The 17597-nt window shown below is 49.3% G+C and overlaps 3 protein-coding genes across 3 annotated transcripts; 2 read left to right on the forward strand and 1 right to left on the reverse strand.

Annotated features, from left to right (window-relative positions):
* Positions 1–191: 191 nt before the first annotated feature.
* On the forward strand, positions 192–3320 carry bro1 (putative signal transduction protein BroA; the record flags this gene model as incomplete). The annotated part of the gene is made up of 3 exons (XM_043286637.1): positions 192–469; positions 552–2148; positions 2208–3320. The coding sequence occupies 3 exons, from the start codon at positions 192–194 to the stop codon at positions 3318–3320; spliced, it is 2988 nt and encodes a 995-aa protein (XP_043142572.1).
* A 793-nt stretch (positions 3321–4113) lies between these two features.
* Positions 4114–4854, reverse strand: Aud_001138 (histone deacetylase complex subunit SAP30 Sin3-binding domain-containing protein; the record flags this gene model as incomplete). Its single annotated transcript, XM_043286638.1, has 2 exons — positions 4114–4557; positions 4627–4854. The coding sequence occupies 2 exons, from the start codon at positions 4852–4854 to the stop codon at positions 4114–4116; spliced, it is 672 nt and encodes a 223-aa protein (XP_043142573.1).
* A 10148-nt stretch (positions 4855–15002) lies between these two features.
* Aud_001139 (C2H2-type zinc finger protein) lies at positions 15003–16277 on the forward strand (the record flags this gene model as incomplete). Its single annotated transcript, XM_043286639.1, has 1 exon — positions 15003–16277. One exon carries the CDS (start codon positions 15003–15005, stop codon positions 16275–16277), a length of 1275 nt encoding a protein of 424 aa, XP_043142574.1.
* Positions 16278–17597: the final 1320 nt, after the last annotated feature.

Genomic DNA, 17597 nt, shown 5'->3' on the forward strand with positions numbered 1-17597 from the left:
GCCGTGCCCCCTTCCTAGTTACCCCACAGCAGCACAGCTCCATCACATCACAGTCCCCGATACGTCGACCTGTCCCCATCTTCCACCATTCAATATCTGCATTGCTCGCTGTTAACTCGGGATCCGGTTTATTTTGTACCTCTAACCTTTCTCTGTGCGTTGATGGGAGTCCCCCGCTCCGAGTCATCAACATGGTTCAGTCTCCGATGCTGTCATGTCCGTTAAAGCAGACCAACGAGATCGATTGGATTCAGCCTCTCAAGGATTATATTAGACAGAGTTACGGGGAAGATCCGGAACGATACAATCAAGAATGCGCAACCCTCAACCGCCTACGACAGGACATGAGGGGCGCTGGAAAGGACAGCGCCACGGGCCGCGATCTACTATACCGGTATTATGGGCAGCTTGAGCTTTTGGACCTGAGATTCCCCGTCGATGAAAATCACATCAAAATCTCCTTTACATGGTATGACTTCCCAGCTCGTTAACGGGCACCTCTGGCTGAATCCTTCCCTTTTACTGATCGACGCATAATCGTCCCATGACAGGTATGATGCTTTTACCCACAAACCGACCTCTCAGTACTCGTTGGCCTACGAAAAGGCGTCGATCATTTTTAATATCTCCGCCGTCCTCTCATGTCATGCAGCCAACCAGAACCGCGCAGAAGAGAGCGGGCTGAAAACCGCATACCATTCCTTCCAGGCATCAGCAGGGATGTTCACGTACATCAACGAGAACTTCTTACACGCCCCTTCGACCGATCTTAACCGGGAGACAGTCAAGACATTGATCAACATTACACTTGCTCAGGCGCAGGAGGTCTTCCTCGAGAAACAAGTGGCGGACCAAAAGAAAGCCGGGTTCCTGGCCAAGTTGGCCAGTCAAGCGGCTTATCTTTACTCGCAGGCCGCTGAAGGAATTCAGGAGTATGCCAAGGGTGTCTTTGACAAGTCATGGACCATCGTTGTCCAGGCGAAAGCGGCTCATATGGCGTCGGTGGCTTCGTATTATCAAGCTTTGGCGGACAGTGAGAGCAACTCCCACGGGGTTGCTATCGCTAGGCTGCAGCTGGCTGACAAAAACTCGACTGCAGCAATGGGTTGGGCCAAGTCGTTCCCGAGTTCCGTCGCGCCCAACTCGAACCTGAGTTCCGAGTCGGGGGCCAATCTCATCGATACCATCAAATACCACCAGGCGAACGTGCAAGCCAACCTGGTCACCTTTGTGAAGGACAACGACTTCATCTACCATCAGCCCGTTCCCAACGAAGCTGGCCTGTCCGCTGTAGCCAAGCTGCCGGCAGCGAAGGCCATCCCCGTGAGTGAACTTTACCAGGGACAAGACATTCAACGTATCATCGGACCAGATATATTCCAGAAGCTCGTCCCCATGTCCGTGACGGAGACAGCTAGTCTCTATGACGAAGAAAAGGCCAAGTTGATACGAGCGGAAACGGAAAAGGTCGAGACTGCGGATAGCGAGATGGCTGCCAGTCTTGACTACTTAAAACTCCCGGGAAGCCTCAATATCCTCAAAGGTGGCATGGACCAAGAAATGACGGTCGACGACGAGTTCCGACAATGGTGCCAGGAACTAGCGGGCCATCAATCGTTCGCTAAGGCGTTTGACACCCTTCAGGACCGAAAAGGCGAGATACTCTCACAGTTAGACCAATGCTCAAAACAACTCGACCTAGAGGAGAGCGTATGCGAAAAAATGCGATCGAAGTACGGGGCAGACTGGAGTCAGCAGCCCAGTGCCAGGCTCAACACTACACTACGCAGTGACATTCGGACGTATCGGGACACCATCAACGAGGCCAGTGCCAGCGACTCGCAGCTTCTAGCCACCCTCAGACAGTACGAGACCGATTTCGACGAAATGCGCTCTGCTGGCGAAACAAACGAGGCTGATGTGCTGTTTCAGCGCGCAATGATCAAAGCCGGATCGAAGCACGGGAAAGGCAAGAATGGAGTCGGCAGTCCGTATGCATCCACTCAGGAGGGGAGCCTCCTAGATGACGTTTACGATGAGGGAAGCCTTTCGGTGGCAGAACAAATCGCCAGGGTGGAATCCATTCTGAAGAAGCTGAATCTAGTGAAGCGGGAACGGTCTCAAGTGCTGAAAGACTTGAAAGAAAAGGTACACATTCTCCGAACCTTCTCAGCAGCCCTTGCCTGATTCTAATGGTAGAAATGCAGGTTCACAATGACGATATTTCCAATGTCTTGATCTTGAACAAAAAGTCAATTGCTGGACAAGAAAGTCAGCTTTTTGAGACCGAGTTGGAGAAGTTTCGTCCACACCAGAACCGGTTGCTCCAAGCCAATCACAAACAGGCCGCATTAATGAAAGAACTCACAAAGGTTTACGGGGACTTGCTTCAGGATAAGCGCGTACGGTCTGAGCAATCGAAATATGAAACCATCACCCGCCAACGGAACACAGTGATGGCCCGGTACAAGAAGATATACGATGCCTTCAATGGTCTGCTCTCCGGAATTGTGCAGGCGCAGACTTTCTACACGGAAATGGGTGAAACAGTGGACAGTCTGAAGAAAAACGTTGAAATCTTTATCAACAACCGACGGTCAGAAGGAGCTCAACTCCTCGGGCAGATCGAGCGGGAGAAGGCGAGCACTGCAACGGAGCAGGAGGACCGAGAACGAGAGAAGCTACGGCAGCTCATGGAGCGCCTGTCGACCGAGCCAAAGCCTACGTCTACTCCCTCACCATCGACGGCCCCTTCAAAGGCCAAATCCCCTCCACCACCCGTAAAGACTCCCGGGTATCCGGGTCCGGGCATTGCCTCTCCTCAGATGTCACCACACTTTGCGCCTGGTGTTGCTGGCCAACAGCATGGCATTCCTCTCTCCCATTCCCCCGCACCTTACGGTCAATATGCCGCTCCTCCAGGCGGAGTCTCTTACATGCAGGGGCAGCCGTTCCAACAGGGCGCTGCAGCGCCGTTGTCAGAGGGCTACAACCCGATGGCATATCCAGTGCCCGCTTCGATCTCCCCTGCCCCCACTCAGCAATACTATTCGTCCACACCCGCTCCCTATAGCGGGTACTCGAATCCAGCACCGCCAACCGCTCCATCACAGTTCATGCCACAAGGTTACGTGCCCCCTCCACCGCCGCCGCGGCCGCAGCACCCATCCTACCAACCCTCTACAGGTCCATACCCGTCCGGTCCCGGGGGATACGCACAAACCAGGCCGTACGGGACGAGCCAGCATCACAAAGCGCAGTCGCAGTCTCAGTCATCCTCCTCAACCGACCCGTGGGCGGGCCTCAACGCGTGGAAGTGAGGCTCTGGGGTACGAATCTCAACTATTAGCCATCATGAAGTATGATAGACATTTGGGAGGGGATGTTGAATGGTTCGCATTCTGGCGTTGGCTATATGATCTGTGGTTTTCATGCTTTTGCCATATTTTCCGTCAAATCTTTGTTCTTGCCCCGCGCCGTCGCGAATTATATCATTTTGTCTCAAGTATTCTGTCATATATTATATCATGATGGTATTGTTCAGCGGGACTATATTAATGATGTCACGGTGTTTGAGAGTTCTATGGTCATGGTCTTACATGGACCAATCATCCAATACAAACACGGAAGACGCGTGATAGTACCTATGAACGCAGCTATGCAGAGGCACATGTGGGGAACATACATACACCACAAGCAAGAGAACAGCGATCAAGATCAGCCGTATCCTGCAGGTAGAAAAGAAAATGTCCGCGGCAGTTGCAGCGCATTTCATGTCGCCGGACAAATCGGTAATTGTGCAAGTCGTAAGAGTAACGAGACTAGACAACTATGGGAGCAATCTGTCCGTACACGAAGAGAATACATGAGAGGACAAAGACAAACTCAGGGGGTATCACGAAGAAAGGGGAAATGCTGAAATGCTCGCGTGGATGAGCGATGAGATGTGGGAAGCCCAAAAAAATGAGTAAGGGCAAGAATTTGCCCGACCAGCAACCACTTATACAAAACTCCAGCCCAACGCCGATGAAGGAAAGCAGAAATCGCTCGAACCATCCGTCCCATAACAGGGGGAAAAGCTGCGACAACAAGAGACAAAGAACGACGAACTAGCTAAGGCTGGAACCTTAACCGGAACTGTCTTCCCCTGCCTTCTTCTCGGACCTTGTAGAGAAAGCGAGCGATAGCTTCCTGCTCGGCCAGCGCGGCGCTATTGAAATGCTTGCGGACCGCTGTCGCCAGTTGAGTCTTGCTCACACGGCCCTGGCCGATGGTGCGATTCAGTGTGGTTTTTTCTTCCGGCGGTCCGAGTCCGTGTTCCTTGCGATGGTGGGTACGGCCCGAGAGAGAATGGCCGGTGATGCCATTGGTGCCATTTGTTTCATTTTGCTGCTTGAGCTTAGCACGTTGGGCGGCTATGGAGGTGGGAGACAGGAGGCCGATGCCTTGAGAGAGGAGGATGCGGGAATAGTCGCTGGAGAAGGCGCTGGGGCAGGAGAGTTTGTAGGCGTGGCGGTAGGAGTGGAGGAAATCGAGGGACATTTCGGACCATTCGATCTGCGCCAGGTAGTCACAGGTCAGCAGGTTGATTAAGATATTGATGGACAAGACAATTTAAGATGATACCTTGGGCAGATCGTCTGCCTGGTCGCCTGGATTGGCGGGGGCACTGGTGACGTTGGCAACGGCTGTAGAGATCTTGACCTCACGACTAGAGGCGGAGCTCAGCGCCAATGAGGCTCCGGCCACCTTGCGACCCTTTGCAGTCGTTGACTTTTGCTCTCGCGTGCCATTGGACGCTTCCGATCGAGAGTCATCCTGGACACCTGTGGTTCGCTGTCGCGGGGGAGCCATTTGGGGGCAAGAGAAGAAATGACGGAGGAGAAAGGAGATTGTACGGGAACAAAGAGGTCGTCTGATTGAGCTATGGACAAGCGAAACGAGCCTGTCTTCAGGACAATCACAGAACGCAATCAAGGATCATGCCAGATCGTCAACGAAAGCAAACCATCATAATTGCGTAGGATCATTTCTGAACGATAAAAAGATTGAACAGGAACCTCTTCGGCTCTGACGCCGGGCGGCGACACGCGGCAGAATACCGAGGCGCGACCTCTCTGGCTGTTTTAGGCTTAGTTGCTGAGGGTTAGCGATGGCATCAGCCCTACTTATGTGATTCATCGATAGTCACCATGAGCATATCCAGAGTAAATATGAAGTGTCAGATTCAATCTGCCGCATTGCGGACAGTGATCAGAGGTGGAGTTGATCCTAAGAAAAAGTTGGAGCATAAGACATAAGATTGAGAGAGTTGTGGGCATGACGCCGGCTGAAGCTGATTATTAGAGCTTCGTTCAGGCGCACGTGAAGTGGCGCTATCTTGGGCTTGGAGTATCATTTCTCCTTTGTTCAACAAGAAGTTGGGAGGGACTAAGTGTCTACAGAGAGGTGTACGCATGGACTTGCAATTTCAATCTGCAGCAGAAGCACGGCAGTCGACTGCTCATCGTGACGTGGTGTACCGCATCGATATGAAGGCTCGATCTTTTTTCGTGACTTGCGGTGGTGCCTGATGAGTGGATAATGTCGAAACCTGTTGCTCACCGCTATCTTTGCATTTGCTTCGGATCCCCAAAGACAAGGTCAAGACGAGAAACAGAAGGTCAATTTGGTAGAACGTGGTGCCTCGAATCAATGAGTCATTTCTAGCGAATCGGGGAGCGCGAATTCAGACACTGAGTTATGGAGAGTCCATCCCCTGAAACCGGAATAGTTACATGATTACCTAGAATGGTAAGCTGAGATAGTCTACGGAGAGAACAGGATTGGACCCCAGTACACAACCTAAGTAACTCTTGCTAGCCGGAAAACTGCCGGTTGACGATAAATTTCATCGACCACGGAGATTGCCTCAGACCACCACGGGATCGGGACAGACTCGGCAAGTTAAGAAAATTTTTCGAAGACAATCACTCGGGAAGAAGATGCCGGAGGAATACCGAAGAGGACTAAAACAGAATCGTTTAGTCTAACTCTTCAGTTCAGAAGAAGGAAAAGAGACGGGGAAAATTTCGTCTTCACCGAGGAACCTCTTTCGACGCTGAGTCGCTGATAGCCTCCGGATCTTTTCCCTTTCCTATGTTCAACTAGTCTAAAAATGGAGCAGTGGTCTCGAAAAATGTTACGGTATGGAAAATAAAATACGGCATGTTGTGGACTGAAACTCTCTCCAGGTACTGCGGAGAGAGTGAGACCCTTCCGAATGTGGTAGTCACATTTCGCAATTCGCCCCAGCCTGGGAAAAGACCGGGCTTCTCCCCGAAATCGTCCGATCCCAGCTGAGCTGGCTTTGGACCTGTGATCTCGCTTGTTGATTCGAGTATCAACTCTGTACGAAGCGTCTTAAAATGAATCATAATAATACTCAATTCTACTCTAAGATAATTCTTTTCAGTGCTGCACTGCTGCAGACAGCAGTGATATCAGTTTACACTCTAATTTTCGCTCGTACCACTGATCAAGTATCTGGAGCGGGAGATTGTCGTCTAGAAGGCCGCCACTTAGGTAGGCCCATGTCTCGACTCCTGGACTAGCTGCAAATCATTGACATGACGCAATATCCGGTCATCTTCCGGTCCCTTTCCCTTCCTGTCTGAGCGTCTGTACTTCTTGTACGGGGAAGACAATGCCCTTTTGTCACAGTATTTTTGATTATCTTTGATTGAGAAGAGTCAAATCATGCAATCCTAGGTTATCTGCAGCTCTGTAGCTCTGCAGCATGTGAACCCACTAATTTAATTACACTCAGTCTATTGTTGTCTAGACTGCCAGGTACAGATTAAACTAGAGGACTCGGCTTGTCTACCCCATACTCCATCAACACGCTACTCCGACTGTAGTAATCAAACTCAATTCAGGGGGATGTGGTACTCTTCAAGCACATGTGTCAGACACCTCATGTCCAATAATTTCTGGAAATCAAAAAATCAATTGTGAACTCGGCTCATCGTTGGAAAATTCCGGCGGAGGTGTAAACTGCTTTCAGGCGACGTGTCATCAGTTGCCGTCGGTCCTTACTGCGAGTTGTACCTCGCTGGGACCCTGGTAGTTGCCAGCCGACCCTTTTGGTTAAATCCACGTCGTAGCAGACAAGATAATAAATGTCCATCACATGCAAATATATTTATCAAGCGTCAAATCCTAGTACTTACTAAGGTATGATGTTATTACGGACTACCTACGGAGTATCCTTTAACTTTATGCTTAGTCTTTTGGTATTTACATAATGCGTTCCATGGGGTGGATGAACTCCGGCAGCCTTAACTGCAGGGGGAAGGTGTACCGGACGGGTTCGCCTCTTCCTTTCTCTTTCACCCGCCTCATCTTTAGGGCCTCTGGAAGATGTACGTTATCTCTGTCGGATAATCTGAGCTTTACTCCGCGTAATGTTCATCCAATGAACCCTTCTTCCACAGGACCAACCGACGAACTCCAGCTCAGATCATCGATCTTAGCCGGAAATAAATTAAATCTATCTAGAGAATAATGACAAGATCTTGATCCTCCGGACTAAGAGGCACTTGGCAGAAACGAAATTATCCGCCCCTGGGCTGACTGATAGGAAGAACACAAGCTGCCTATTTCCACCAATTGGCACAGTGTCCGCCTCACTGTATATCGCCGAAAACTATCTGGCCGCCTTAGTCATCATGTCCAGGCTCCGGAAGAACGGCCCCGCAACCTGGGGGCGGCTGCAAAGCCAGCGAAATCAGCGTGTTACCGTATGTATACGCTGATTGGTTGAGCTTCTTGTTCCAGAAGCTGTGGGGACTTTTTTGCTCTCACCTCTGTCATCCCTTTTTTTTGATTCGCTCACTCTTGAGCCTTGTGGGGGTTACCAAGTGCGTGGCCCAAGTTGTCAAGAGCGTCGCTTTTGTACCCCTTCTGGCAGTGGTTGTAAAATTACAAGCTATGGTTTTGCTGAAACTCTCAGCCGGAGGCAGAGAGCAATCAGATCCTTTAAATTTCACCGAGAGTTACGCCTTGCTGATCACACTGCCCAACTGGTAACTGATAAGCACCTACCTTGACTTCTCAGAGAGTTCAGTGATCCAGGCAGAAACCTATCGAAGGCCTTGGATACAGTCATCCCAGTATGTTATCAATAACTTTGATGTAATAAGAGACCATTCCCAATTCCGTGGCTCTTCCCCGGATTCCTGCCCCCGCACACAGTCGCCAAGCCATCAAAATGTCACTGTTGTTACGATTACGGAATGCGCAACGTTGCACTTCGGTTTCCTTTTCAGAAGTTGGAGTAAATTTGGTGATTTGAGTGTAACCAAGGGGTTCGTGCTTGTCGCTTTCCCAGTTGAGACTCAGACAACAGGCACATACGGATAGGCACTGTCAATGTCTCAACTCTGACAACGAAAGTCCAACCGCATACTGCGATTGGCGATCGACCCGGGTCTTGCTCTCTCCTGAGCCTCGCTGACGCAAGCAGGTCGTATCACCAAGTCTGCGCCAGAGAGCACGTCATGAGCTTGCCGCTCGGCGATCCCCTTCTGAAAAGTGATTACCTACATCTGAAGGAATAGAAACCGCTGATGTGTCGCACAATGAGACCCATTACCAAATAGTATCTCAAGACCCATACCCAATTAGCGATGGAGTTCAAGTACTCGCCGGGTGAGATAACAACTGTCTTTCCCATTGGAGCTGCAGCAGCAGAGAGAACACCACCAGACAATCCGCCTCGTTTAATGTAGTGCGGGGTGGCTGACATGAGGATGCATCCTCTTCAGCTTCTTCAGTGCTGAGGGATGAAGAGCGTCGTTGCTGATCACTGCGATGCAGATCGCTTGCTAACTGGTCTTGCCAATTCGCGTTATCTTGCCTTGATTTTGGGGGTGAGATAAAGGAGGATTCATGTTGCAAGATGGAAGAGGCGGTCTCGTGATGTATCTGGTCAACTGGAATCCCACCATATGGTCTCGTGCCTCGACCATTTACAAGATCATATTGATAACATCCATTATCAATCTTATGGACAAAGCTGGAGCACGCACGTATTATTATTATTGTGTCAGGTTGTCTGACATTTGCATTGGACCCCACCTCAGCAGAGTTAGGCAACACCAATGTAGTGGTTAGTTACCTAATGATCTCCCCCAAGGCGCCCCTCATCTATTCGTCAATTAAGAATCTGGTGGCCATTGGCCGGCAATCTATTTCCTGATCAAAGTTCATGAGACGTGCATAAGCCAAATATGCGAGTCTAGCGACACTGGGGCTGGATGTTCTCAGCTACCAGTATGGACGCGCGTTGTTGGAGACGCATGATTTCTGCGGCATCAGAAGCTGCGACGCCGGATGAAAGATTGAGGGGAAGAAGACTCTCAAAAGTCAGGATCATTGTTATATGTATATGGCGTTGCTGAAACGGAAAAGGATGATCGACTTTACTAGCCGAATTACCGAAAACATCCACCCCAGATTGATGTGCCATTACTCCGCATCAATCCCACACTGAACAATACGCATGTTATCTGCTAATATATTGCGCTAATGGATATAGAAGTCAAAAAAATCCGCAGTGTGCAGCACAGTATCATTACTATAGTACCCATGAGTCCCATGTTCTGTTGAGGCCTTTTCGAGGTATGAATCTCTGGGCAACCCCATTTCGTTCCAAGTATATCTGTGGGCAGCCTCAGGCATTTAGTCCTGAAGTGGGTTAATAAAATGACGAGGTGATCCTTGTTGGGCCACTCGCTGCGCCGGGAAGACGGATAAACGGCTCGAAGCCTCAAACAACTTGTATTGATTTGAAAGTTAAGATTGATTGAAGCATGATCCTTGGATTCGAGCGGTGTTTGTCACTGATGACTGATGACTGATGAGCCAAGTTGTTTAGAAGGGAAGGGCTAGCGCCAAGCACGTAAGAACTCGTTCATGGAGAATTTTCAAAAGCTGGGAGGAAGTGGGGAGGAATTAAAATACGTATTCAATATCACAGACCCAGGCGCATATTATCTAGGTCCTATGTTGTATGATCAGCAGTACTTGGAGTATTCTCATTAAGTATCCATCACATAATATCATGACCAATCCAAAAGGGAAAGAAAAAGTAAAAGTGAACAGTTGTAGATCAACACAGATCAGGGCGGGGAAGATCTCCCCAGATATCCGCGTAAAGTCCGATATTTTCCCATAATGAGCGAATTAGGAAAGTGTACGAGAGTTGAGTCTTATGATCCTCAGCTCCCAATTTCCATCCCACTTTGAAGACCAAGCGGTAACCCCGTCACCTGGTTTTTACCCTAGAAAAGCACTGAAATTCATACTAACGGAGAAATTGCGCCTTTCCCCTTAATGGGTTATCCGACAAATCAAATGGTATATTGATCAATTTTTCGGCCATTCAGAACTCGTCGCAGTAGCTCGTGACAGGGGTCTTGTACCCGTCCACAAGCCAGCGAGCGATAAGGGCAACTTCTGTGGGATTTTTATCTCATGCTTACCAGTACAGGCAATTGATATCTAGTCAATTAGCTCCGTCGGTTCGTCCACTCTTTAGCTCGGCAAAATGCGGGAAATAGGCGCTCGATAGCAAGTCCAGAGGTGGTACCTGTGTTCCTCCCATTCCCAGCTCTATCTAATCCACTTTGCGGATTCTAGGTTAGCATCTCTGCGAGTAAAATGATCATCTAAGAAGTGGGCAAAGGAAGGTCCACGAGGCCGAGAGAATCCCTCTGATAGGATAGACTCGGCTTTCCGCCAGTAGTGATCCGCGGGAGTCTGCAGTCCACATAATAAAGACCTTGTTAGCTAGCTGCCGAGCTTGTGCCGAAGGTTTCCATTGTTGAAAAAAGGTCGACTGGACCAGCTTAGATAAGAGAGACCAGAACAGAGTAGAACCGAACCCCAGAACAGTGCTCTGCGCATGTCCATGCATAGATTGTCGCATCTGGATACTCACGACTCGACCACACAAAATACATTATCGAGGGGAAATAATTCTTGGCTGTACTGTCGGTGCCAGCTGATGCCGGCCCGGTTGCCGAGATGTTGCCATCACTACTCCATATCAGGGGTTGACTCCACCATTCTCCATACCTCAACCCCCAACTCGACGACTTTAGTTGCAACGATGATAGTGTGGGACGGACGGAAGCTCACCTCGATTTTTACGGAATACAAATCACCCTGAGGCCACTACTGGAAAGTTGCGAACTTATGTGCTCAAGGAGGACGCCTAGACAAGATCATACTTAGCTTCGGAGCACTACTGAGAAGACTACAATAGATTTATTCAATGCAATTGAAAATGTCACTTTTCTCTGGTCCATTCGATACCGTTGAAGCCAGCTGGACCCTACAGTCCAAAAAGCAATAATGCAGTCATCCCAGTCGATAGCTCCCCCCCTCTACCCAATGATACTGCTTGATCAACATGGAGTTCTCACAGAGATCTACCACTAGGAAACAGCTCAGACGGCTTCGTGCATGTTGTCCAACTCCCTGGATTCGCAACCATCAGCTATTCGCTAAATTGCATCTTTGCCAAGCTGCTGGTCGACGCGGATTTGAGCCTTGCATAGCTCAGAATACAAGACCAATTGTTCCAATTATTGTTGCTTTTGAGCTCACATCTGCCTTCCGTAGGTGTGTAAAGTGTACAACATGCTGTCTTCCCGAATCTCCACGATCCAATATTGCGACATATTTAGTAGATCTGGCGAAGCGGAGGTAGATATACTGCGAACTGATCTGGTGGCGCTTCTCACGGACACTTTCTGCCGGATATGGCAACACACCCTTGCGGCTGGGCGGAGGGACTTTCCGACCACATGTCCTTCGTTATCCCTGGGGGCGCCTGTCTCCTGGTCTTATAGAAGAACTACAGTACAGATATCCGTGCTACAACTACCAATGCACGTATATACGTTCGATTGGCGGGTTTGCTACTTTAAATGAATAATATCAACCGCTGTAACGTTAATATAGGAGAGCAGCGGCTATTTAGGGAACGGAGAGTACGGAGGGACTCCGCTTCAAAGTTCTCGGGGCGCTCTTATCCGGTGCTGTATTCTTGGCTGGAAGTCTCTCCAGAGTCTTGTCCAGAGTCCATGGCCCTAGAAAGGAGAAATATAGACACTATGAGAGTTTGAAAGCTGATGAAACCTCATCCGGGCCAATGTATTCCACGGGTCTGGGGATTGCGGAGAAATGATTTCCGAATTCCCCTTGCTTTGCTGTAGGCTTTTTAAACTATGATACAGAGTAGTATCTACTTAGAATGAGATAGGTACTACCCCTCTAAAGCAGGGGCCACAAGGTGAATCGACGCAGGGTGTCTTTTTGAGCGGATGGTGAATTACTAGTTCAGGGGCTGAGAAATTTATCTGGACCACTTGTTTGGCTGCAGCATGCCAGGGTGTCAAGCCAAAGGGACGAGTTCATCTGCAGAGAATTACCAGAGATAGCTGATAATGCATATAAATTTGATGATTACTTGTTGCTGAACCACACTGGTAAGGTAGAATTTGGCTCGTGTCATGGCTCAGTCCGAGTATTGTAAGAACCCTCGGTCAGTTTGTATTCCTTTGAGCCACGGCATTATCGAAACACTCTTGCCTCGGGCCTGTTGCTGTTCAATCCATATGATCTGTGGTCTGTATGACTATGAAGCATGAAGAAGTATATGCGGGTGCCGTACTGCCGCCCCGCACCCCTTTGGAATGGTGAGGCTGATGCAATGCTCCAGCTTCACCGCAGTACTTTAGTAGATACACAAAGCGGTCATTCCGGCTTATTTTCGTACTCCAACTCAGCCCGTGGATGTGGGCAGAACAGCCACATCTGATGATGAATGATGAGGTATTGGGTCTCGCTCAGTCATCGTATGACTGTGCCAGATTGCATCTGCGTTTCCTTGACACCTATGCAACCTATGATCGCTGCCATCCGTCACGCCGGGGGGGATGCGTTTTGCTTTTCTATTCGACCTCTGCAATGCTTTGGCTGGCTACTTTCACTTATCTTTGGAACATCCCGTTATCCAACCATTGACCGCTCATGGGCGATCAGCTGGTCTGGACTGGGCGGTTCGCCAAGTTCCTCAGCTTCCCCGGTCCTATTTCTGCCCCCAGACGTGAGACAAGCAAATTTTGGGGGGAAAGGCTCAGGGAGCATGCAGGTATGATAGGTAGACGAGATATGGAATTCTTGGTGGTCGTCATCACCTCATTCCACCATCATCGTCATCATCATCATCACGTCCCAAGGTAATTGAGTCATAGTTGATACGTTTAAACTATCAAAAGCGTTTTTGACTCAACAGGAAATCTGGAGGGATCATAATAACTCTTAGTAACCGTCCACTCTCAGCCTTCATATGATACCTTATTGTGGAAAAATGAGCTTATCACATGGATTAATTGACCCTTTTGATTGATGTACAGATGATCGCGAAATTTCAGTGCGCCCCGTCGCTAATACGTACTTAGATACCACCTAATAGCAAGCTAGTAGCCACTATATACCTACTTATTGATCCCTCAGGTGTTTATCTGTTTGTTTACCTATCGAGGATAATTCTCCAGATTATCCGCGATAGCCGGAAGCACTGATGCTGAGTGTCAGATCTCAGACCACTTATAGTGAGTATCAAGAATCTACTACTATTATTATTATTATTATTGCTATCAAGCGTCGACCTATTCCACAGCCACCTCCGTATCTGCTATGAATTTTACATGTATCGATTTGGTTACACCCCACAAATAATACTACCTTACGTACACTGTTACCTACCTGACCGGCTGACTAACCACGGCTCCTGTACTCCGTACGGGGCACGCACTTCTCCAGGTCACACAGCCACTTCTGCATTCTCTTCTCCGTAAATCCCTATCGACGATAGTCCGCCCCACATTCTGGGTTTTCCTCGCTGGAAGAGATACGTAAAAGGCTTTTTTTCTTTCCAACACACTGTGCGTGGTTGAACCAGACAGACCAACCACTAAGTTAGGCAACGATTAAGTACTCCGTGCAGGTCATTTCAAAATTCTGTCGCTGGCTGAGAGAATAGTTAGGGAGATAGAGTAAGCACAAAGGGGAAGAAGAAGAAATTCGCAGATAATTTTCCCCAGGATATCCAAAGGTTGAACGGTCTGAAGGATTTTGTACTGTGCTGATTCGAGCACGTTTTCTATTTTCTCCCTTACCAGTATCTCCATTTTTGATTTTCATTACCATTATTTTCTTTTTTTCTTTTTCCCTTTTTGTGTCACCCTTCCCTTTTTGCCGCCCCGAATTTTTGCACCCCACACATACAAAGTACGTCTTTTTCTTTTTTCTTTTTCTTTTTTTTTTTTTTTCCCTCATTTTTTTTCTTGGTATCCGACTCCGATAAACCCCCTCCATGCTATACTCCCTTCTGCTTTTTCTCCCCTCCTGAGTCTCCATTTCTCTCTTCTTCCCCTCCATTCCTTATTATTCTCTTCCGGCTGTTCCTTTTTATTCCCCTTCTCTCCCCAGACCAACTTCTCCAGACTTTTCTTTCTCCTCATCTTTCTGTCGACTCTCGTCTCTTTCACCTCACCTACTCGGCTCAACACGAACTGTCAAGCCCGGCTATCCTTCCGAATCCGGTTTCGCTATCACAACACAAGACCTTCACTACATACCACATCCCTATCGTCGGGCTTCATTGGTTTCGATTCTGTAGTAGAATCGAAATTCGTGGCAAGCGTCGTCATTCCGTCTCGCAAGGCTCGTGGTACTCCTTGCAGCATTCTCGGGTTATCTCCCTTGCCAAAGTCGTCTCTGGCGCGTTATCGGCTGGGGATCGACTGCCCAGATTAGCCTGAACCCCTGTCGCGATCAGCGCAACTTGGCCTCGGCTTTTCCTATCCCTTCGGATCGTGTTAAATATTAAAATTGGTTCCCACTCATCTTTGCTCTCTTCGGCATCGAACTAGGTCAAGCGTCACATGCCGCCACCAACTTCCTCTATGGGGTTTTCTGATCTACTGAACCCTCAGAACCCAGAGTCAACTCCTTCTACACCTGCGACCAAGTCATCGGCTCCCTCCACCCCATCAACCGGACAGTCGAACTCAAACATGGCCTCCTCTGTTAGCCTGCTGCCTCCCCTGATGAAGGGAGCCCGTCCGGCGAACGAAGAGCCCCGTCAGGATCTTCCTCGACCTTACAAATGTCCTCTGTGCGACCGCGCATTTCATCGTCTGGAGCATCAAACCAGACACATTCGCACACACACCGGTGAGAAGCCGCACGCCTGCCAGTTCCCAGGTTGCACAAAGCGCTTCAGTCGATCCGATGAACTCACGCGCCACTCGAGAATTCATAACAATCCAAACTCGAGACGCAACAACAAGGCTCAGCACCTGGCTGCTGCCGCCGCTGCTGCAGCAGCAAATCAAGACAATGCTTTGGCCAGCAATGCTGCGTCCATGATGCCACCTCCCAGCAAACCGATCACACGATCTGCGCCTGTCTCGCAGGTCGGCTCTCCTGATATCTCTCCCCCTCATTCTTTTTCCAATTATGCGGGCCACCTGAGATCGAATTTGGGACCTTATACTCGCAACAGCGAGCGTGCATCTTCTGGCATGGACATCAATCTGCTGGCTACGGCAGCTTCTCAAGTCGAGCGTGATGAACATTATGGATTCCACGGTGGCCCGCGCGGACATCATGTCTTCGGCTCGCGTCATCACAGCAGCAACCGTCTCCCGTCGCTCTCGGCGTACGCTATCTCGCAAAATATGTCGCGCTCACACTCGCACGACGAGGACGATATGTACTCGCATCGCGTCAAGCGTTCGAGACCCAATTCTCCCAACTCCACAGCGCCCTCGTCGCCTACATTCTCTCACGACTCTCTTTCTCCTACCCCCGACCATACTCCGCTGGCGACGCCTGCTCACTCTCCGCGGTTAAGGCCCCTCGGCACCAGCGAGTTACAACTCCCTTCGATTCGTCACTTGTCACTTCATCATACACCCGCTTTGGCTCCAATGGAACCGCAACCCGAGGGACCCAACTACTACAGTCCTACTCAGCCCCACGTTGGTCCTAGCATCAGTGACATCATGTCGAAGCCGGACGGGACGCAGCGCAAGCTCCCTGTTCCCCAGGTACCCAAGGTGGCCGTCCAGGACCTGTTGAGTCCTGGCTTCACATCAGTGTCGTCCTCGGCCAGTAATTCCGTCGCCGGCGGTGATTTGGCGGACCGTTTCTAGTCAGCCTGAGTCTACACGATATCTCATGTGTACAAAAAGCGGGTTTTCACTCATTCCAAATTTTCATGTGCGTCACGAAATGAATAGACTTGTGCATTTACAGGGTGGTTTCTGGGCATGACAGGTGTCGGCTGGATGGTGTTACTTCTCTATTACTCTGATTTCTTGAATTTGCTTGCAGGGCATCACTACTCTATAGACTGGCGGATTTCGTTCTCTCTTAATCTTTCTTCTTCACTCCCTTTTGCTCCTATCAACCATGTTTACCTGAAACTGGCTTTTCAGCCGTTATTCACTATGTTCTCCTCTCCAAGGCTACGGCCTTTGTGTGAATAATATGAATCATACCATGTCACACTTTTTCCTCTCCTTCCTTTCATTCTTCCATTGTGAAATAGATCCGAAATGGTACTGAAACGGATAGCACCGTTTCGAAATCACGTTCACTCTCGCTCTATAGTCCGTAGGTCGAGCATCTTTCCGCTACGTACTCGACGAGGCCCCAATGCTGGACTGGTTAGCATGTGATTCTATCGGAATCTGCATGTGATGAATCTCGATCAGGGTCTCGAATTGTTCAAGTACGGTACCTAGGCTACCTTACGAGTCTAAAGCAGGAACCAGCCTATGAAATTGGGCCAAATTATCTCCGTCTTTCCATTTGGTTTGCATTCGGTTAGAGCTGGAGAGATCCCTTACATGCTATCCTCCAAGTACTCCGCTTGACTTCAGTATTGAGACACAGCTTGCTGAAGTGCGATTGGTGCGTTCAGTCACGCCATGGTGATCATCCCATATCCCCATTCTACTATCTAGGTCGTTATCATGGCTTTTTCAAGAAGGGTTTACTTCCCTTTCAAGTTAGTCAGAGGAAGGTGTCATATATTGAATGTTCCCCAAGGAAGCCAAGACAGTCGCTTGACTTATCGACCAATGTTATGATGGCCTGACAGCTGCAAATCATAGCCGACATTTCTGTCGGTCTCGCACGATTCCGTCAGCCCAACGGGAGAACGTGGCCCCAGTGCGAGGCCTTGAATTAATCGGGCCCTTCCAAGCTGACTAGTATTACTCAGGCAGGATTTGCTCTTTGCACCTAGGGCGACTGCGTACATAATTCCCTTGTTAGCGTTCGAATTCGGGAGAAGTGTACTGTATCTTTTTTCTGTCCTTTTCGATAATCTACCTTCTCCTTCTTCTCGACCAGTTGACTCCCCCGCTACCATGACTATTGAGGCTCTAAAATCAATGATGGCCGGTGATTACCCCGCCCAGATCTCCGTGATCTAAAATCGGAGGATTTCCCGTGAGGAGTTGACG

The sequence above is a fragment of the Aspergillus udagawae genome (assembly GCF_001078395.1).
Source record: "Aspergillus udagawae IFM 46973 DNA, scaffold_1, whole genome shotgun sequence".
NCBI classification, from domain to species: Eukaryota; Fungi; Ascomycota; class Eurotiomycetes; order Eurotiales; family Aspergillaceae; genus Aspergillus; species Aspergillus udagawae.